This window comes from Panicum virgatum, chromosome 9N, assembly GCF_016808335.1.
Source record: "Panicum virgatum strain AP13 chromosome 9N, P.virgatum_v5, whole genome shotgun sequence".
Lineage (NCBI taxonomy): Eukaryota > Viridiplantae > Streptophyta > Magnoliopsida > Poales > Poaceae > Panicum > Panicum virgatum.
Window position 1 is genome coordinate 22,291,502 of NC_053153.1, and position 22,998 is coordinate 22,314,499.

A 22,998-nucleotide genomic window follows, 5' to 3' on the forward strand; every position below is an offset into this window, starting at 1 on the left:
TGTTGTACTTTTCATGCAAGGTGTATATGATTAAAGAAAATTTTCTCAGTATTAGAACCAGTAAACAACTGACACAATCAATCTGTATTCCCCTCACAAGTCTCTGCAAAGAAACAATTGATATAGCTCGAGTTTTACTATAAAAGTAGTATTAGTCTCAGATTAGTACTCAGTGTTAAGTGAACAATATTTATGCTAAGAAAACTATATGCTAAATACCTGTGCTTGTGGTGAGTACGGCACTAGTGCTAGAGTCCTTATTTCAGAATACAAGTACTAGTATGTGAAAAATTCTTAGCATTTAGTAACGTACAACTTTTACATATAATATGTTTCATCATATTTTTCCACATGGGCCCGCACGTAAAACAAAGAATCAGGCATTTAGAAGTACAACAAGAATAAGAGAAATAAATACTACTTGCATATTAATGTAGAGAAACGAGTGTAGAATACTAGAATTGTATATTACTGCACTAATTCATGTCATTAGTGCTACAAGGAACATTGTTCATTGTTGCGTCCAGAAGACCTGAAAACTCAAATGGTTGTGTTGAACAAGGATAATTCAGACCACCGAAGCTGTGAGATTAAGGCTTAATTCCACAGTTGAGGACCATCATGCACCACTAGGATGGGGTGGCCGGCGGAAGATGGCAGCATGCCGAAGATGGACATGACGGAGACAATCGTGTCCCCTGAAAATAGAGCAGAGACAGAGCATGTAAGTGGCGTGCGGCAGCATATCCGTTGGGATGGAGATGCGAGTGGACGGCGGCAAAGGAGGAGGAAGCCAGTGGCCGTCGGCGGCGGAGGATGCGAGTGGCCACGGCGGCGGGGACGGCCCGCAGGTGGGGAATTCAATCCACTCGTATACTATCGATGCTGCGTGGATGGCATCGATGGCAGGAGGTGCGGCGGGGGAGCTGGGGTCAAAAGGGACCAGAGGGCTTCGACGGGGGTGGAGGCAGCGTACGCCTGGCGGAGGGGAAAAAAATGTATTGCAGGAGGGTAGGCTTGCCGCAGCGAGAGCAGCAGAGCGGCGACTCCGAGGCCCCCTTCTCCATCCCGGAAGCTAGGGTTCAGGCGGCGCGTGCGGCGAACGCGGGGAGGCAAGGGGAGGGGGAGGCAACGAGTTCGCCGCCCGTGAGGAAGAAGGTCGCCGGGGAAGAGAAGAGGGATGGGAGCTCACCGCCGGTACAATGGCTTTGCTCGCCGGCGGAGACGAAGAAACGAGGTAGCAGGGGAAGTATAGAGGAGAGAGGAGAGAGGAGAGGAACAAAGAGGAATAGATATAGGAACAAAGGAAATAATACGCAAAGAAAAAAATGGAAATACAAGAGGAATACAACCCCGGTGGAGTGGCGCACAGATCCAGAGAGCAGATTGAATGGTTTATGGATAAACAACTCTTTACGTTGGGGAAATCATTTTTGGGCCAGCCCTCCGCGTTGCCTTGCCTGCCTAGTATAGAATTCCAAATGGGCTAGAATTCCAAATGGGCCAGGCACGATGGGCGGACCGAAGCACGACACTAAAAAGCACGACACTAGTCCGGCTCTAGGCACAATCCATCGGGCCGCAGACTGCCCCAACACGATATGGTGTTAGTACTTGAGCCGCCACACTAGTCCATAGTGCCGGGCCGATAATGGCCGGCCCGATAGTGGCCCGTGTCATTCAATGGCCCAGTAGCTCACCTCCCCTTCTCTCTTCTCCCCCACATATAAAATCATCAAATCCTAATTTTTCCACCCCCACCCCAGCCACCCTCACTCTCCTCCAACCCAACGCCACTCGCGCTGGCCGCTACCGACCGCCCGACCCCGGTCCAGCCCCTGCGGCGGCCGCCGCCGACCCCGGCCGCCTTCGCCCCGGCCGCCGCCGACCCGCCCGCCCCGGCCGCCGCCGCCGCCTCGGCCATCGCCAACCCGCCTGCCTCGGCCGCCTCCCCAGGCCTCAGCGCACCAAATGGGTTGCCAGAGCCCGATGGGCCAATCGGGCCGCCGTGCCAGCCCGGCACTATAAAAAGACCTTAGTGTCGGGTTTGGGCCACCAGTTCAACCCGATGGCCGGCATGGCACTATCAGGCCTGATGGTCTGATAGTGCCGGGCCACTTTAGGCCGGGCCACATCGGACTAGGGCGGGGCGGCCCATTTGGAAATCTAGGTGCGCGGAGCGAAGTCGCGCAGAAGCTGCTCTGCACGCGCCCGCGCTGCTCCGCGTGGGCCCTCCGTCCGAGCCACTTCACCCCCACCGCGCTGCCCGCCTGCCCGCGTGCAGCAGGGGAGGGGAGGGGGCCCCGCGCCACCCGCGGCCCCATCCGCCTGCGCCGCCGCGACTGCGCGCGCGAGCTCACGCCGCCGCAGAGGGAGGAGCGGGGAGAGGTGGGGGCGCACCGAGCTGCCGCATCCCCGCGCGAGCTCGAACTCCGTGCCGCCTGTGACACCCCAGGTGTTCAATTAGATGAACCAGAGTCATTAGCACCAAATCATACATCCTTAACCAAGAAACATTGAAATGGATGTGTATGTATGTATGTCTAGATGTATTTGTGCATAGGTCGAAAACCTTAAATAGTTTTTAAACTGATGCAAGTTTGCTTGTGAAATTTCCTAGGCATCTCACTAAAATCATAATAAACCATAGTCCAGTTGAAGCCATGGGAAAAAAGTGAGTTTTTGCACATGAAATGATAAGTCGATCCACAGTACATCTTCTCCCATAATTAATTTTAGAAAATGCTGAAAAGATCCGAAAATACAAAGTGCAAACCATAGCTTAAATTAATTTTTGCCCAAAACAAAAGTTGTAGAGTTTCATATAACAAACAACTTTCATGTTCACAGTTTTTCAAGTTAGCACACAAAATTTGGAGAAAAATTCGAAAAAAAATAATGTGTTTAGGGTAATTTTCTTTTGCATTTAATTTGAATTCTTAACTTTCAAACGGAGCTTCAAATGAAAATGTGCCTGAAATGAAAGTTGTAGGATTTTGAATTTTAAACAACTTTTGTAATCAAACTTTTTCGAGATTCCATTGAAAATTTTGAGAACATTTAAAGTCAACTCTCTGACTTTTCTCTCTTTCTCTCTCTTCTCTCTCTCCCTCGCTCTCCCTGGCTTCTCTGCTCACGCCAAGCTACTCGAGCGCACACGCCCGCGCGCGCTGCGCCGCTGCCGCCCGCTCGCTGCGCCGGCTGCCGCTGCGTGCTGCCTCGCTGCGCCGCTGCACCGCCGCACTCGCTGCCTTGCTGCCATCCTGCTGCTGCCGCTTGCTGCGCCACGGCCCGGCCATGAGTCCTCCCCGCACGCCACTGCAGGCCACAAGAGCCGGACAAGCGCTCGGCGACGCGCACTCGACGCCGCCGGCCACCAATGCGGAGCGCCGCGGTCGACGCGCCTGCCCTGGCCTTCAATGTCGAGCCTACATCGTCGCTGACGCCGAGATCAGCGAGCAGGCTGCACCCGACGCCCGCCACACAACGCACCGCTGCTGCCACCAGCCGCACGCGCGCCTCCGACCAAGTCCGGGCTGCTGCCCGCCTGCCCGAGCTGTCCGGCCTCCCCAGCACCACCTCCCCTCCCTCGTGCGCCTATTTAAGGCCGAGCTGGGACCCTGCACGCGCGCGCCCAGAGCTGCCGCCGCCATTGTTGCCGCGGAGCACGGGCTCGCCGCGGAGCCCCCTCCTCCACCCTTCCTCGCGCCCAAACGACCCTGTAGCTAGCTTCCTTGGCCTCCACCGGTGCTCCCCGAACCGCTTGCCACCGCCCAAAGCCACCAGACCACTGCCGCCGCGGCACCCCATGGCCGCAGTCGCCCTACTTCCGCGGAGCTCCCACCTCCGGTCTCCCTTCGTCCAAACTGAGCCCGGGAATCGCTCCACGACCTTCCCCTGAAGCTCACCGACCCCTCCACCGCTCGCCCTCACCCACCGGAACGTCGCAGTGCCGGAGCAGACCGCCGCTGTCCGCCGGCGCCTGTGGAGCCGACGCCTCGGACCTTATCCCCGCGAACCAAGGACACCCAGAGGTGCGGCTCAGTCCCCTCTCTCCTTTCCCCAACTTTCCCCTCGCCCCCAGGGCCGAACCTCGCCGGAAACCAGGCCAAAATCCCTCCTCTGTTCTCCAATGTCCGCCAGGGACCTCCAGTTAGAAGAACCAAAACTTCCAGGGGCCTATATGCAAAAGTTCGTTTCCTTTTTATTTTGTTTTGAAAAACAGCAAACTTGTAAATTCATTTAAAAATCGTAGAAAAATCATAAAATTGCAAGGTCAACTGTTTTGGAATCTTTGCAAAGAGATCTACGACTTTTGTTACATACACTTTTTCATTTGCTCAATAGTTTTTATTTCATTTAAAATACAAAGAAAATATACTTTATATTAGACCTCAATTTACAAGCATGAGATATTATCCATTTTTGGTCAGTGGATTACATGTTAGATGTATAACCTTGTGTAAAAGTTTCATAGACTTTTGACATGCCTAGCTATCGGTTTATTTAAATCTTGCTTTATGCCTTGTTTAAATTAGTTTGTTTGTACATGCTGTTTAACTTGGTTTACTGAGCTCAAACTTTTACAGTGCCTTTAACTTGATATTTAGTTGCTTTACAAAAATTTTGAGAAATTTTAGAGAGGTGGAACCAGTCCAACTAATTAATAGTATAGATATTTACACTAAGTCAAGAAAAATAGTTTCTTTGCATAGAAAAATCTGATAATTTTTCTAGGGGATTAAATTTAGGTTATAGCCATGTTGGTAAAAGATGAGGCTCTGTAACTTGCTATAATAGTCTGTGGAAGTTAATTTTGATCCATGCAGCAATACTTTGTACTATTTTTCATACCCTGTACAATGCTTGTTTAATGGTGAAAAATTTATGGCAGACTCATCTTTAGGTAGAAAACATTCATTTAAAATTTCATTACCAGTACTTGCATAGTTTGACCCATAAAATTCATTTTTGCTTCTAGCAGTAGCTGGTTCTTTTATTTTTAATGGTTAATGGGCTGCATGAAATAGGCTAAAAATTTCACAGTAGGCATTTTACTCAGAGGTGTATCTTGCATAAAAATTTCAAACCCAGAATCTCGGTTTAACATTATTTGTGATAAGGACATGCGTAACCTAGTAATAAATGAGAAAAATCCTTTCTTTTGCTGCATAAGGATAAAAGGTATAATCCACCCTAGTTACCTTGTGGAGTCAGTTATAATGATTATTACTCTATAAAGGATTGTCCAAAATGAGGTAACATAATCCTTTGCAAATCATCTTGAGTTTGTGTTGGATTACAACTCTTTAGTGAAGAATTGATTAAATCGTATCACTAAAATAACTCACACATATGCATTTCATATAGATTCGACTACTCTCCCTGACGGTACGTACGAGTTGGTGCCGGAGTCCGAGAGTGAGCAGCGTGAAGCTCAAGTGAATCTAACTGAAGCCACTGAAGACCTGAACCCGAGTTCAGAAGAGCCCAAGGCTAGCTCCGCTCAGGAAGGCAAGCCCCGGAGCATGTCCTACCTATTTTAATTTATGCAACTATTTGTATTCCTGTTTATTGTGCATTTAAGTTGCAGGAATTGTTTGGAACCTTAGTTGCATGATCCTAGGTACCTATGCTTGAACACTAGTATGTGTAGGTCGCTAGTTGGCTATGCTAATGGTTCGGTAGAAGTCGAGTGATTTCCTGTCACTCGCGAGCTCATAGGAGTTGAATGCTTACTACACACTACAATATAAGGTTTACGGGCGGGGTTGTTGTACTTGTGATACCCCGTCTGTTTAGTCAAAATGGATAAGGCCGCGGTGTGTGGTAGTGGTGTTTAAGCGTTTGAACGTACTAACCACATGCCGAGAATATGGTAATCGGTAAGCTTAAGTACCTGATGGAACCGGCCGTGGAACATACTCCCCACTGTCTGGTCTATGGTCACGCACGGGTGCAGGGCACCCTAGGACGGTGGGCCTGTTTCATGCCCGGGGAAAAAGGGGAAAAGTCGCGTGGGTGATTGCATTTCCCATGCGTGTGTTTAGGTCTGCCTGGCCAGGTTAACAAATTCGATTCGAATCGTCCGTCTCTCACGGATATTGAGACTGCTTAACCCTTTTGCCACATAGAGTAAGAAGTGGAACAATGATGATGAGAAATATGGTTGAATGATGAAAAATAATTATTTTTCCACCATGTATGCTATTGGATAGATGCTAATGTAGAATGGTTAATCAAACTAGAACTTGAAAGCTAAAATCGGGAAATAAGGACTTACTCTTTATTGCTTGCGGCAAAAAAACAAACCCCTCAAGCCAAAAGCCTTGCATGTCTTGTTAGAGGGCTAGCTATATCCTAGTCGGGTAAGCCTTGCGGAGTATTAGTATACTCAGCCTTGCTTGTGGCTCCACTTTGTTTCAGGTGATACATTTGAAGATCAGATAGCTAGTTTGACTTGGCCGTGTGTTTTACCTCCTGGTTGGTCGGTGGAGTGGGATACGACTCCGGCCAACGATGGCAATGCCGAGTGATGTCATGTACGGGCTTCATCATGACATCATGTATCGTCGTTTAGAATTCGTTTATTTCCGCTGCAGTGAACTCTGAACTACTTTAAATTCGAACTTCAATTACCTTTCGGTGTTTCGAACTTGGTTTGTAATAATTAAGTTAAGACTCTGTAATGTAATGTATCTGTGAAATGTTGTACTCTCTGCACTCACCTTCGTGTGGGTTGCATGTAAGCTTTGGGTTCGATCGACGCTCAGGTGGATTCTTCGGGACTTTACCCGATAGCACTGCCGAATTACTCCGTTTGAAGTGCGGGTTAGCCGGGATTATCCTTAAGATGATGGTTAGCGCACTTGAGCCGGATTAATTAGGGCGGTACTGCCACACCGCCTCCACAGAGGGAGCAGCGGGGAGAGGTGGGCCGCGCCGCGCAGAGGGAGGAGGGGAGCAGACTGCGACGGGAGGAGGGAGGAGGCTACGGTGGGGAATGGAGAGAGGAGGCAGCGACGGCAATGGATGTATATGGAATTTCTCCGTTCCGATTCCGACTACTCGTGCTCGGACGACAACGAAACCTGAGTTCGATTCCGACTAATCGTTGCTTTGCTATTTATATAGCCAAGAGGGGACGTACGTTCACGCCGCCGCACGCCATCAATCAAACTAGTAAGAACAATAACTAGTCAAGGATCGGAGCACGCACGCCTCGCCATGGACATCTCCAAGAGGATCAAGGTCGAGCAGCAGGGTGCCTCAGGCTGCCCGGTACTGCCGGAGGAGATCGTCCAAGACATCCTCTCCCGCCTGCCGGCCAAATCGCTGTGCCGGTTCCGGTGCGTGTCGCGGTCCTTTGATGCGGTGATCTCGTCGCACGCGTTCCAGGACGCCCACTACCAGCGGAACAGCGGCGGTCGCAGGCTATTCATCAGGCCGGCCGGGGTTCGCGAGCCCTTGTACGCTTGGCATCCCGGCGGCGGCCCGGCTGAAACGATCATGAGCACCCGTCGCCTGCCGCAGGGCTCCATCTTACCGGTCTCCAAGTCCTGCCGTGGCCTCATCCTCCTCAAGAACACCCACCGCTACGCACACCATGTCTGGAATCCTTCCACCGGCGAGATCTTGACTCTTCCCGACAGAATACCTCTCAGGGCGCGCTGGAGCTGGCAGTTCGTGCCCTACGGCCTGTGCTACTGCTCGGACACCCGGCGACACAAGGTCGTGCGCATCTACGATGCTTACACTAGTAGTGGCGGTGAATACTACGGGGGAGCTACACCTACTGCCACCGTCTGCGAGGTCTTCACGCTCAACGAGTCGGCGTACTGGAGGCCTGCTGCTGCACACAACCGCCCCCATGCCATCCCCGGGAAAACTGGCGGCAAGGCGGCGTCTTCTGCAACGGCAACCTCTACTTCCTCGGCCACTACGGTGGAATCACCGTCTTCAACGTCAAAGATGAGACTTTTGGCACGCTAAGTCCCCCTCCGGAGCTGCAACGCTGGTCCAACTTCGAGCTAACAGAGCTGGGGGGCAGTCTATGCATCTATGCCATCGTTGAAAAGCTGTGGGCCGGTCAGGAGCCCAAACGCCTTGTCGCATGGCTGCTAAAAGACTACACGGCAGCTGCAAAGTGGGAGAAACTCTGCTGCATTGACGGCGTTGACGAGCACGAACCAATGCTCAACTCATATTGGATCGCGCCGACAGTGGCGATGGCGGCAATCAGAAGATTAAGATCGTGTTCGGCACGGATCCTTGCAACCTATTCATCGTTGACGTTGACCCTAGCATTGGCACAACCAAGCTTGCGTTCTCATCATCCAGCAAGGGCATCACGGGCATCGGTGAATGCCGCGTGATCGCCCAACCCCCATCCATGGGATTTTCTGAGGAAAGCCTTGCACGAGTGGGCACCTCGGGCGAGAACGCAGTCTTGGCGTCGTCGCCGTCGATGCGGGCTTGGTCCAAGGTCCTCTCGCGGCTTACCGCACGCACGGTATCGTCTTTCTGCTACTACATCTCTGGACACGCCCACAACGACGATGTTCACTGGTCGTCTAGGCCTTGGGTACGAACAAGAGTCGTCGAGGCATGTCTTGGTGCGGCTGGCATACGTGGAGAGAAATCTGGCAACACGAGGCTACAAAATGGTGTGCAGCATGAGGTACGTTGAAGACATGGTCTGGGATGAGGTAGATCCTCCTCCGAGACCGATAGCCAATACGCCCCCCGCCCAAGTGAGCGGCAAACTTTACTGGATGGTGGACAGCGAGCTTGGACGACAGACATCTCCACCACCAGCAGGACTTGAAATCATCGAGCTAGATGTTAGCGAGCGCAAGTTTGAGGTCTTGGAAGGGCCACCATGTGCTAGTCCTGACAATAATGGTGATGAACAGATGTCCATGATTGAGCTACAAGGCATTGTTTGCGTGACAAGCTTGCCCCGGATGACCGCGGGGATCATCAGGATATGGGCAATGGAAGACATTGGAATGTGGTCCGTCAAGTTTTTTTTTTGAAAAATAGGCAGGAGCACTGCCAAATCATATAAGAAGGAGAAGCAGAGGTTCAAACAAAGCTAGTTAACTATTACATAAATCTGAAAAACTCAAGCTCACTGAAACTAAAACTGAAAAAAGAAAACTACTGGAGTACTCAACGGAGACGACGATGCCGCTAGACGTAGATCCCAAGGATGGGAGGATCTCGCTCAGCCGCACGGGGAGGGCAATGGGTTACTACGACCCCACAACTAGGGAACTGGAGACGATTTACAGTCTAGGAGAGCACGCAAAAGGAATGAAGTTCGTTCCCGTTTTATTCCAAGAAAGCTTGGTCAATCCATGTCATAGTTCAGTTTAGCAAAATTGTAAGTTCCCTTTAATTTTTGGTGGTTGTACTTGCACTGCTGGAAAACTGCACATTCGTCCTAGGCCCTAAGTACCGGGCATTGATTCGGACGGTACAAATCCTCACATTTAGTACCAGTCCGAAGCAACAGTGTCCCTGGAAGCTTTTTAGTACCGGCTGGAGGCACCATCCGGCACTAGAGTGTGCCACCGACACCGGCGCGCAACGGCTAACGACCATTTAGTACTGGCTGAAGCCACCAGCCGGTACTAGATGGTGCCCAAAAATTTGGTACCGGTACTAAATGGGGAGCATTAATACCGTCTGGTACTAATGCTCCCACTATATATTGGGCCTTCTTCCTCCCCGAGCCGAGCCAGCTCCATTTCACCAGAGAACTAGCTCGAGCTCGGTTCTTCTCTCATATTAGAGTGGTGCCGCAATTTGAACCTTTTTTGTGATATTTGCACTCATCCAAGTGCGCCAAAGATTTGCAACTTCATCCTTTCTTCATTGATGACCTTCATGCTTCGTTTTATGCTCCATAGGTAGAGAAATTTGTGACTTTAGAAATAGTGAGAATAAGCATGATTTCTTTGATGTATTCATTGATTTGAGGTAAATAGAACCCATGACTTCAATTTGAGCAAAGCTTTTATGGCTAGTTTGAATGTGGATAATTTATAGAGATATTTTTCAATCATTTTCTATATATTAGAAATGACCGTATTATGTTTTTTGATTTTTCGAATGAGATGAGTATATGTGGACAGTGAAAATTTCTAGAATGAGTTTAAAGAGTTCATGTGATTTACTTGTATATATGACCATATATGAAAAGTAATTTTTTATACTAAATTATTGAAAGAAGTATAATAGAATTTTTTGTATTATGAATGGATTATTTGACACTCTAGTGATGTTTTTATTCAGGCTCACATTGAAACCATCTAGAAGCTTAAAAAATCTTTATTTTGAAACAAGTATACGTCGTTAATCTCCATTCAACGGTGATGACACTATATTTCGGGGATACACGATGCGCTATAAGGACGTCGTCAATGGGCTGGTCGCAACACCAGCACTTGCAGTTAATACGAACACAGCATTTGGCGCAGTCAGCGTGGTCGTTGTTGCACTGAGAGCATATCAACGAGCATACTGTCTGTGCCAAGTGTTGTGTTCCTATCAACCGTAAATGTTGGTGTTGCGACCGGCCTATTGGTGACGTACTTGTACCGCACCGTGTCCTTCCGAAAGGCAGTGTCATCACCGCAGGGTCGAGGTTACCGACATATACATTTTCCGAAATAATTTTTTTTCTTCTAGATGGTTTCTAGATATTGAAAAGAGTGTTCTCCTGGAACTGAAGGGTGTCAAAATAATTAGGAGTTATAGAGATTTATTTCAATTAATTAGAGATTTCTTTCAATTAATTAGAGATTTATTTCAAATGTTGTTTTTATATATATATATATACTTGTTACCACCAAGTGTGAACTGTAAACGAATTAGTGTTATTATTGGGGCATTAGTCAAATCGTGCCTGTAATGTCGCAACTTTTTCTAGATCCTTCATTATGTAGATAGGGTGAGGCCAGGAGCGATGAAGAATAAGGGTTTAGGCAGAGCTGCGACATTGCAAGGCACACAATGATGACTAATGCCTCAATAGCAACTCTAATTTATTTATATTTCAGACTTGGTGGTAACAAATGTACACTTTAATTGTAATTGTGAGATCAATTATTGAGATTTATTTCAATTAATTAGAGATTTATTTTAAATAATTTATTCAGGTTATTCTGAATGAGAGTTAATGTGATTTTGCATTGTAGATCATAGACACTTACCAGCAAGTGTGAAATGTAAACGAATTAGTGTTGCAATTGAGGTATTAGTCATCATTGTGTGGGTCCCGGCCCAAGCCTCCTAGCGACGGGCCTCCGCTCCGCTCCGTCGGAAGTTAGCTTTTTCTTGTACAATAAATTTGGATCACAATATAACAACCCACTCACTCAAAGACATGATAAGAAAATAGAGTACGCTACACCCAGTAGACAACCGCCTTCGGCTTTCCCCATTCTTAGTTAAGTACTTAAGTCGACCGACGATGCAGTCGTTACACACTTGCAATGTGTCAGGTGATCCAGGCACCGCACGGATAACAGCATCAAGCAATTCGTCATGTGGTCCCTAGTGACTTCCGTTCCCTTGTATTTCAGGCTTTCGTCACTCTCTCCTGCAGATCACAGCTTTAGGAAGTTAAGGATTCAGTATATGAAGTAAATGAGAACATTGTAGGATACTTGCAAATTAATGCAGAATAATGTCTACAGATGATTTGAGCAGGAATATGTGAGCCACTGGCAACTAAAACCCAGACCCTAGTAGCATCTAACAACAACAACAACATAGTCTTTTATCCCAAGTGAGTTGGGATAGACTAGAGATGAAACCCAAAAGACACAAAGGTCATGGTTCAGGCACGTTGATAGCTAGTCTCCAAGCGCTGCTATCCAAAACTAACTCTTCAGAGATATCCCAATCTTTAAGGTCTCTCTTAACCGACTCGTCCCAAGTCAGTTTAGGTCTACCTCTACCCCCTTTACCTTATCAACACGCTTTAGCACCCCACTACGCATCGGCGCTTCCGGAGGCCTCCGTTGGACATGTCCAAACCATCTCAACTGATGTTGAATAAGTTTCTCCTCAATTGGTGCCACCCATACCCTTTCCCGAATAGCTTTGTTCCGGACTCTGTTCCTCCTTGTGTGCCCGCAAAACCACCGTAACATCCGCATTTCTGCTACACTCAGTTGCTGGACATGTCATATTTTTGTAGGCCAACATTCAGCACCATATAACATCGCCGGGCGAATCGCTGTCCTATAGAACTTATCTTTTACCTTTTGTGGCACCCTCCTGTCACAGAGGACACCAGAAGCTTGACGCCATTTCAACCAGTCGGCTGAGATTCTATGCCTAACATCTTCATCAATATCGCCATCCTTTTGTAGCATCGAACCTAAATACCGAAAAGTGTCCTTATAGGCCACAGACCCTAGTAGCATCTGTTGAATCAAATTTATTATAGCATGTCAAGGCGACACAATCTTTATTCAGCTTCTATGCACTATTTCTAGTATTTACAATTGGCTGAGGCCAATGAGCCCTTGTATTTCTGGACATCAGTTCTGGATCAGCAATGGCAGGTCAATGAATGAGCCAAAATTTACTCCATTCCTTAGGGAGAGGCAAATGCACCTTTTCTACACCAACATAACACGATGTAGCAGCCCAATAAAGGAAGTGACAGTGAAAGGGGTTCAAAAGTTCATCTAGTCACATGCCAAGTCTTCTTTATTTTCATTCCAGAGCATGAAAGGAAGTTTTATGCAATCGGTTACATTCACCAGGATAACAAGTTCTATCAAAAAATTCAGGCAATAATTAGGGAAAAAGATACATAACAAAATAGTTCATGGGTTAATTAATGATAGGGGACAGAGAGGGGCCAATATTATACGCTTTACACAGCAGTTCAAGAAATTGTCATGATCAAACTGCAGTGTTTTAATACTTGTTTGTCAGTTTTTCTACCTATCAAAAGGGATACTGGGGTACACAGCACAAGAACTGGTTTAAAGAAAACAGTTTTCACAAGAAAACAATTCTTACAATAAGAGGCAAAGAGCAAATGGTACCTCTCCTTTCAGTTCCCAATTATAATGATTGTTAGTGACTACACAAAAGGGAGGTCGTATTAACTTCCATCAACCTTAGAAACAATAGAGCCATGTTACCCTGTTCCACTCCCAATGAATTATGCAGTATACATATTTGATAAGGATTGGACACTGATCTGTTTTTTTTTCCGAATCGAGGCATTTCCCCATTTCCATTAGCACAACGGAAATACATGTGTTCATATCCAGAGGGAGACACACAAGGAGAAAAGGGGACAGCTAGCAAAAGAACATAAGCCCCACCTGGCTTGATTCAAGCCCAGGTAAACTAGACACCAAGCGAGAGACCCAGGATTCCTAGGCTCCCCCCTGCAGAAAGAGTTTAGAGCAGAACAGGTATTGCAAGTTTAAGTTCTGGGAAACAAGACAAACGACATCACAGTCACCACAGACATCGCTAAGAAGCTAAACGCGCACACAACAGAAAACTAATTCTTCCATATCCAAAAGACTCGATCATCCAGCTTCTTCAATCTTCAACGTCATCGTCATCACGAGTATCTGACGGAGCAAGCAGTTGTGCGAGGACTCGGTGGGCGCAGGATAGAAGAACCTTCACTCAAGCAGTTTCTCTTGGAACTCCGCATTGTAGAGTCCTGCCCAATAATTCATGAGCACACGCTTGTAATAGAATTTCAACAGGGTTCTTGATCATTTTGTTGTCAAAACATGCCATGTTCCGGCATTTCCATATAGCCCAGCATATTGCTCCAAAGCCAAAGGTGTGGACTTTTCCACCCTCTGGCAGCCAATTCTTGATCCATCCACACTGATCTGTTTTAGACTCAAGGGTTTCTTATTTGACATGCTCAAGACAAAAGGAAAAGCATGCATGAAACATTCAATGGCATGTAAGATATAGATTGACACAGTGAATTTCTAACATTCTGTGTACCTCAAATTATTTACCTATCTTAGGAGAATGAAACACTTCAAATAATGACTCTTTTTAATTAACTTGGGGCTGAACGTTTCATTAAGAATTGGCATTTGGCAAGCAAATACCTGTTTATTGGGATGGCCTTGCACCTTTTACTTTTCCAAATAGTGTTTTAGTTACAATTTGTCTGCAACACAAAATGTTATATTCCACGCAGTGGCACTGTTTAAATGTTCAGTGTTGCCCTGTTCGAAATGTGTAACAAGAAGTGTTCTATAATCTGTGAAATGCTCATTATAGATATAAAGTCAGCAACTCTGCGCGCGCGTGCGCGTGTGTGTTGGGTGGGGCAACTGTTCGAAATGTTGGGTGGGGCTGGGGGCAACTGCTTAAGAACTAACATGCACATTATGACCCAAATTGTCAATTACTAGACATAAAGATGCTATAATAACCCTTCTCCTCGACGCCGGTGCCGTGCAGGGAGAACCGCGACGGTGATGTAGTCGATCGGGGTTGCCGGCGTGAGGGAGCTCCGGCGGCGGCGTTCTCCTCCTCGCGGCGCTCCCCTTCTCCTCCTTGTCTGCCTCTGCGTCCGGCTGTGGCGGCGGCGGAACAGGGGAAGGAATTCCTCGGGCACTCTAGGGTTTGGGGCGCGGCCGATCGTGGCTATATAGGTGGTGCTCTAGGGTTTGGGAGTGCGTCCGCTGCCGGCACAGACGCTGTCGGTGTTGATGGGACGCGCGGGGCGACATGGACGCGTGGCAGCATCATGGGGCGTGGTGCTAGGGCTCACGAGACGTGCGCGCGCCCGAAAATCGCGCGAGGCCGGAGTGACGTCGGCGGGCGAGGGCCCGGCCGTTTTGCTGCATTGTCGTGGCGTGGAGGCGGAACGGGAGAGCATGGAGGCGGCGGAGCAGAGCAGGGTGGAAAGCAGAGAGTGGTGGGGGAAAATAGAGAGAGAGGTGATGGGGAAAGCTGTCGTGCGGGGCCGGGCTGTCAGCCACTGCGAGAGAGAGACGGGGGTGACGGAGTTGAGCCGGCGAGCGGGGTGGCGTAGCGGGCTGTCGCGCGCGGAACAGGCCGGCTAATAGGACTAGCAAACGAGGTGGAGGCGGCGTCGGGTCGGGCCGGCGAGCGCGCACGGGTTGGGCTGCGCGTGGAGGAACGGCTTAGGTGGCCGGGTCCAGTTGCCAGTAGCTGCAACCGGCTGGCGCGGCGGTTTGTGGGCTGCGGGAGCAGGCCGGATTTGGCCTTAGGTTTGGGTCGTTCCCAAGTTCGGGTTAGAGTTTGAAATTTAATTCAAATGCTACAATTCAAATTAAATTCCTCATGAGGTAGTTAGCGTTAGAAAACGAATTCAAAGGGCACACTTCGAATTTGTTTTCCTCACAATTTTGAGCAACGAAAATAATCCCAATTCGAATTCGAATAAAACAAGGTAGAGCGAATTGATTTCGAATAACTCCAAATATATTCACCCTATCAAATAATAATTCTTAATTTAACTCAAAATTTTAATTACAAGGAGTTCTGGAAGAAAGAAAATCTACTTAAATGGATTTATTATAGCACCACCATGAATTTTTTTTGAAATTCACAATTTTTGACTTTATAATATTTTGGAAAAATCCGAGATGTTACAAGGTCCTTCGATGAGGTGAAGGTGGATATGCTTTCGAGATCTCCCCTTTGGTTGAGGACCGTACCGGTGTGCACAAGCGGATGAGCAAAGAAGTTTGCCAGTGCGTTAGAGGCTGATTTCGCTCAATTGATTGGAACCATTTCCAGCCTTGGTAATATCTGGAGTTTCTTTGCTTTGCACCTTGTGTATTGTTATAAATAAACAATGTATGCTTTAATTTTTGCCACCTTGTGTAAGGAAAAGGAAGGCTCCATCATGGTACACGAGATCCTCTACCTCGAGAAAAAGGAAGACTCTTTCATGGTTAGACCTGATCACGGGCCACCCGACCCGATAAACCCGACCCAACCCGCCCGAAAAAAACCCGACCCGAAAAAGTGACGGGTCAGGTATGGGCCGAAATTTTTGACCCGAAACTCAAAAAAACCCGATCCAACCCGAAAATTACACATAAAATTGCGGGCCAACCCGACCCAACCCAAACCTGACCCGACCCGACCATGTCATGGGCCGGATATGGGCCAATATTTTTTGACCCAAAATCCGAAGTGACCCGACCCGAATCCGACCCGACCCGACAGATGATCAGGTCTAGTCATGGTACTCAAGATCCTCTATCTCGAGAGAGGCGGGCATACGTCATCTGTATAATTCAATGTCATTGCAGTAGAATCCTCTATGCGAGAGAAGGCCACCTGCCACTGGTCGACAATGAGCTGCAACTCTATGACAATGACAGCATCGATGCAGTTCTGGTGGTTGGGCGGGGACAAGAGGATGGCAGCGAGGATAACTATGTTACACTACACTGATGTTCGCCACATAGCAAAGGTTGCGGTAGATCTCGCAGACAGCGTCATCCTGCAAGTTCTCCATCGATCCAGAAATGGAGGGGGGAGGGAGCTTTAGAAGCGAAGAACATTGTATCTCGCGAGATGGGTGGCGGAAGGAGAGCCAATGCAGCCTAGACCCTAGAGGGATCATCGGGTTGTCCTACTTTCATTTATTTGGGCTGGTAAGGCATTTGAGCTATCTGAATAGTTTGGGAATGAGTGGAAACCCATGGTCCATTATTTGGGTCGAGCTGGATTTTGGCCCACGGGGCTAGTTGGGGTTGTGCGAGAAAATCCATTGTTTCCTTTTTGCTAAATAGGATTTCAGGCAGCAGCAGTAGAGCCTAATTCTATTCTCTGTACAACAACAGTTGCCAAAAATTAAAGCAACTGATCTATATGCGTATATAATTGTAGGTTTGAATTTATTATGTATTCTTTTCGTTTTGAATTGTAGGTTGTTTTGACGAATCTATATGCATATATAATTTTTGCTATTTATCCATACATAATATATTTCTAGATGCACATCAAAAGTGATGTATTTGAATTTGCTAAAACGACATACAATTTGAAATGGAGTACAATGGACTTGCCACTTGTCACCCGGATAGGAGTGGCAAATAAAGTGGAGATACAATATCTCTACTATAATCTCATTATTCACCGATCAAGCGAATATTAAATTAAACATATAATTTCATTATTCACCAATCAGGACAATATTAAACCAACATGGGATCTCGCAAGACAGCTAACAGCCTATGGGTTTTTTCTCAGAAAGATCGCCATTTTTGCTAACAGAATTTCAGGAAGCCACAGTGGAGCCAAATTCTATTTTCTATACCGCCATCAGTTGGCGAAAAATCAATATATTTACATATATATATATATATATATATATATATATATATATTGCTCACCACATCACGAACGATTTGACACATGGATGAAAAGAATGCAGAGTCAATATTAATGTACAATGAACTTGCCACTTGTCATTAGGACAAGAGTGACAAATAAAGTGGAGATATAATGTCTCTACCATAATATCATCATTCACCAATAAAGAGAATATTAATCAAACATATAGTCTCATTATTCACCAATCAGGACAATATTAAATCAAACAGGGGATCTCGCAAGCTAAGACAGCTAACACTGATGGCCTTCTCTGAGCAAGATCGCCTTTTCTGACGGGTCCTGCATAGGTTCCACGTATGTCAGGTCAACACCTGGCATGGAAAATGGGCTGGAGACCAGGGTTATGATATCATTAAACCAGGTCCGGATTAGCGGAAAGCGAGCGGTTTTACACATCAGATTAGTTCCACCCCGTACCCATTCACAAGTCCGAGCCCATCACCCGGTGGGTCACCATGTTCCTGAACCATGCATGAATCTGGCAGGGAAACAGTTTTCTAAGTTTTGCTTAAGATTCTGAATGATTCTAAGCACAAGGTTGTGGCCCACAGGTACAACTGAAACGCACAAAGCCAATTCAGAGCCACAGCTAAAAGGGAGATCTTAAGCCGAAAGGCTAAGCATAATGATGATTCTTTTGTTCTGCTTTGATCTGTTAAGGAATACTAGTAAATTACTAGAAACAACTCCAAGATTTAAATAGAGAAACCGATTAGCTAATCAAGGAGGCAAGCAGCAAGCATGGCGTTATTGCCGTTATGAAGCAGCCAAGAATGCCAGGTAGCTAGTCAACTTCTCATGCCGTGGACCAACAAGGATATGCGGGGATGAAAAAAGAAGTATGATTAGCGTATTAGCAGGACTGAAGATATGAAAGCACTTGCGCATTTCCTTCTGAACCTAATTGCACGAACACGTAATGGCGAGAACACAGCAGAGAACATCTTTTTATTTAGGGAAATTTTGCTCATGGACATTGCTTAAAGGTCAAATATGCTGCTGGACACCGCCAACGTCGAAATTTGCTGGTGGACATTACAAATTTTTGGTTCTTTGCTCAATGACACCGGACCGATTATTTTATTCATTTTTCAGTTTTGAAGAGAGAGAAGGTGGGAGAAATGTCTAAGCTGCCCTCGTCTTCAAGCTCTGGTCGTTCACTAGTTATTTGCCGTGACAGACCGTCGGCGCACCATGGCTGCCGATTTGGTGGGGGTCCTTCGGTCCGCGCTACGGCAGACGGCAGCCACGGCCTGGGGCGGGAGCGGCCTTCGCCGGGGACGGGAGGTGGTCAGGATGGGGAATCATGAGCTCGGGTGAGGGTCCATTAATGGCGGCGGCGGTGCCGATTGAGGGCTCTGCGGCGAGGGAGAGGACAGAGGGAGGGGATAGGTGGATGCAGCGTGCTCCTGCGGAGTCAAGGCCTTTCTTTTATAGGAGGAGATGGGGAGGACGGCTGGGCCGCGGAGCTCGCTTCCATGCCGGCTATGGCGGCTGGGATGCGCACGCACAAGATGGAGAGGGGGGAGGCTGGGTCCTTGCAGTGGCGCGGGGAGAAGGCATGGTCCGTACCGGGCGGCGACGTCATGGGGTGCGCAACCTCGCTGTCACAGGCAACCATGACCTGTGGCAGGTGTGGCCTCGCCGGGGCCTCGCGACCTCGCCAGGGGAGGTGCGGCCTTGTCGGGGGCGCGGCCACGGCATGGGGCGGCCGCTGTCGTGCTGCCGGCTGGAGCCGCCCCAAACCCCCCTCGCCTCCTCCCACACCCACGCGCACAGCTCTCAGACATGGATAGAGGGCACGGCTCTCAGCCATGGACAAAGGTGGAAGATGACTCCGAGGGGCAATTTGGTCTATTCACCATCCATTCTCTTTCCTGAACCACGAAAATGAATATTTCAGTAACAACAGTGTCCAGCGGCAAAGAATCAAGATTTCATAATGGTACTGGGCATATTTTGGAGTTGGCGGTGTCCAACAGCATATTACAAGTTTTTACAATGTCCATGAGCAAAATTTCCCCTTTTATTTTTTGTTACTGGTCTATTCCATATTTAGCATCAGATTCATCACAACCACATCTTCTCCAGACAGGTGCCAATAATCTTGCCATGTGTGCACATTTTCTAGATTGCTCTGTGACTCCTGACAACATTATCCACAAAAACGTGACTCAAATATGCGTGGAAAGCAGACATCACACATGTGCCTGAAGCAAATGCATACCGGTAGTTTGGTCTGAAGTTTGAACAAACCACCACGTGTTTGTTTCACTTTTTTTATTTTTTGAATGGTGTGTTCGTTTTACTTTCCTCTCCACCCTCCACGAAACCATTTCCCACAAGGGGAAAACTAAAAGAATCAGTTCTGCACTACGTGTCATAAACTACATGGAGTTCATCATTATAAGTAGCAAAGCCTACATGCTCTCCCATCAGCACCTTTTAAAGCTAGCCATAAGCATGTCATCAACTACCTCAACAACAACTCGTACAAATTAAAGCGACATAGGAAGTGCAGTAGGAAGGCAAAGCATCGGTAGCTCCTCATTAGCTGGGTTGAAAGCTCCAAGTGTTCTGCTCGTGCCCATTCCTTTAGTCAAGAAAGCAGGCCGCGCCTTTGTTCCTGATGAGGCGACGGCGAGTATGCAGCACCATGTGCTGATTCGGTTACACCACATTGTTCCCTGGAATAAAGTTGCCTTTTTGGTAGCTTCACCCTATAAAAGGCCCATACGTGGTTCAGACTCCGAACACTAGCAGGCATCGAGTTCTCACAGGCAGGCAAAGAGAAACTCCCAGCATCCAAAGCAGAACTGCAGATAGAGCTGCTCCAAACAATGGAGAGTTTTGCCCAGGAGCATGTCATCGGAATTCCTTTGGCTTCGTTTGCATATGCCCAAGAGGAAACGAAAGGGAAACCTTCCTGTTCTGCCTTGCTTAATAAGAAGAGTAAGAATCTCACAGCTGCTTTCTCAGTTCTCCCTTGGCAACAACTTTACTTTGTAAATCAAAACTGATTTTTCATCCCTTGTATAATACAGATAAGAAGGGTTCCTTCATTTACCGGATGAGCAAATTGAGCCAGAAAACAGATAGCTACATGCAAGGGTTCAAAGAACACTGTAAGAATCCAACCATTCTCCTTTTTTTAAAAGATGAAAGTTGTGCTATGTTAAATATTTAAAAGTTCTCATCACTGATAAATCTTTTTTCTTTGCAGTAACCCTGGGACCAAAATTTTCAGAAACTATCAAAGGGAAAGTTAGCTTCGGAGCAAAGGTTCTACAAGCTGGCAGCATTGATAAAGTCTTCAGGGAATACTTTGAAGTCGAGAAAGATGAGAAATTATTGAAGGCTTTCCAGTGTTATCTTTCAACCACAGCTGGTCCAATAGCTGGAATGCTTTTCATCTCAACTGAGAAGATAGCATTCCATAGTGATAGGCCTCTGAGTATAGCGTGTTCCAAAGGAGGCAAGACAAGGGTGCCCTACAAGGTAATTAAAGCAAATTCATCATCGCAATAGAGTAGCTGGAATTTATCAGACAAAAAATGAAGTTCAAAGATATTTGCATGTACACATGAAGTTAAAGCTAATGAAATTTCTACTTTCTGCAGGTGTTGATCCCCACAGAAAGGATAAAGAGTGCTTCAGTGAGAGAAAATATGTACAATCCTGACGAGAAGTATATTGATGTAGTTACTGTTGATGGCTTTGATTTTTGGTTTATGGGTTTTATTAGCTACGAGAAGTCCTTCAGATATCTTCAGAATGTAATTTCGGAGTTGAGATGATACACGTAGTTCTGTAGTCTGAAACATACTGCATACCATGCTGATATGGTATATGTACATTAAAACACAGAATTGATAAATCAAATTGAATTGAAAACAAATTTTTTCAGTGATGTTCTTGAAGGATAATCATTTTCAAATACACCTTTTTTTATGACAACACCAGGGGAGGACCATACTAAAAATATTTATTCATATAAACTCTAATATAAGGTTGTTTACGTACAGAAGTTGACAGGACCAAACTACCGATTCAAATACATTGCTTGTGTGTGTGTGGGTGGGTGGGTGTTGGGGGGGGGGGGGGGGGGTTCTCATACAGGATGAGATTTGAGGCACGGACTCCTATTCTATACCATCTACGACTCCTATTCTATACCATCATTAGTAGCAGACAAATGATTACTAATTGCCTATATATATTGCCCAACGCATCATAATTCGTTTGATTGATATGGATTATTTGAACTAGTCTATCAACCCGTGCTCCCGCACTGGCTAGTTAGAGATATCTAATAATTATTTATGTCACGCTCTCTTTAACCAATTAAATATTCAACTCCAGTATACATATTTATCATTATGTAATTGTAATAAATGTGATAGGTTTAGTTACTAACATTTTTTTCTCACTTTGCATAATACCTCCATATATGTTTGATATGTACTTAATCGAACACTTTGTTTGAGCTATGTGAACAACATGAAAATTGGTATTCTTATCTCTTCTCTTATATATGAATATATGGTGATACACACATTACGGTTAGTATTTTTATATAAATAATATATTAATAATAATATATTAATAATGATAGAAATAGTAATTTTGAATCTTAAGATTTTATTATAATAATATAATTTTGATTGAGATTTGGGGTTTATTTTAACTTTTTACTATGATATCTTTGGATAATATATATAAAAATTTAGGGGGTTATTTGATATTAATTTATAATGGTATAAGTGGGTAATTTATATGAAGATTAGGGGGTTACTTTATATTATTTTTTATAATGACAGATGTGGGTAATTTAGATACATGTGTAGGAGTTACTTTAGTCTATTTTCATAATGTCAAAGGTGAGTAATTTATTAGAAAAAGATAATAGATCCAATGACTATTATGATTAGAGTTGCTGAATGATGGCTGGATGTTTCTGATTTTTGTGAGAATTTGTAGGATTTCTCTGTTCTTTTAGATTGTCCACCTAGGATCCTAGGTGGCTTCACCTGGAGACTTCAAAAGAAACCTCCAATTAATAATAGTAAGATGCACAGATGACTTAGCTTGACTTGCCACATGTTGGACCAAAAATGACAAGTGTAGATACAATACTCTAAGATAATATTCACTATAAACCACTCATCAATATTACAACTAAAATAGAGATGTCGCAAGACATCTCATACCAATGTCTTTATCGAGAAGATCACCTTTCTGACATAGTCCTGCATAAGGTCCACGTATGCCAGGTCAATACCTGGCATGGAAAATGGAGTTGAAATCTGGAACAAAGCACGATTTATGCTATACTGGAATTAAGTCAAGATTAGCAGAAAGCAACTAATTTTACACATCAGACTAGTCGTATTCCACATCATTCACAAGTCCGAGCCCATCGCCTTGACCACCATGTTCTTGAACCATGAATCTGGCAACGCAATGTTTTTATAAGTTTGTTTAAGATCCTGAATGATTCTAAAACACAAGGCCGTGCCCCACAAGTGAAAAAGCACATCCACAATGTGGAGCCACAACTGAAAGAAGTCTTCTGCTGAAAGGCTCAGAATAAAAGTA

General features: G+C 46.1%; 2 protein-coding genes and 1 long non-coding RNA gene across 3 annotated transcripts; 2 read left to right on the forward strand and 1 right to left on the reverse strand.

Annotated features, from left to right (window-relative positions):
- Nucleotides 1–280: 280 nt before the first annotated feature.
- LOC120691529 lies at nt 281–1,401 on the reverse strand. Its single transcript, XR_005682275.1, has 2 exons — nt 1,193–1,401; nt 281–698 (listed from the first exon to the last, which is right to left on the reverse strand). It is a non-coding gene; the product is annotated as an uncharacterized LOC120691529 (long non-coding RNA).
- Nucleotides 1,402–7,227: 5,826 nt separating this feature from the next.
- LOC120688857 (putative F-box protein At3g52320) lies at nt 7,228–7,992 on the forward strand. The gene has a single exon (XM_039971217.1). The coding sequence runs from the start codon at nt 7,228–7,230 to the stop codon at nt 7,990–7,992; it is 765 nt and encodes a 254-aa protein (XP_039827151.1).
- Nucleotides 7,993–20,137: 12,145 nt separating this feature from the next.
- LOC120692931 (putative GEM-like protein 8) lies at nt 20,138–21,306 on the forward strand. Its single transcript, XM_039976316.1, has 4 exons — nt 20,138–20,352; nt 20,445–20,525; nt 20,624–20,898; nt 21,021–21,306. Exons 1-4 carry the CDS (start codon nt 20,241–20,243, stop codon nt 21,195–21,197), a joined length of 645 nt encoding a protein of 214 aa, XP_039832250.1. The 5' UTR covers nt 20,138–20,240; the 3' UTR covers nt 21,198–21,306.
- Nucleotides 21,307–22,998: the final 1,692 nt, after the last annotated feature.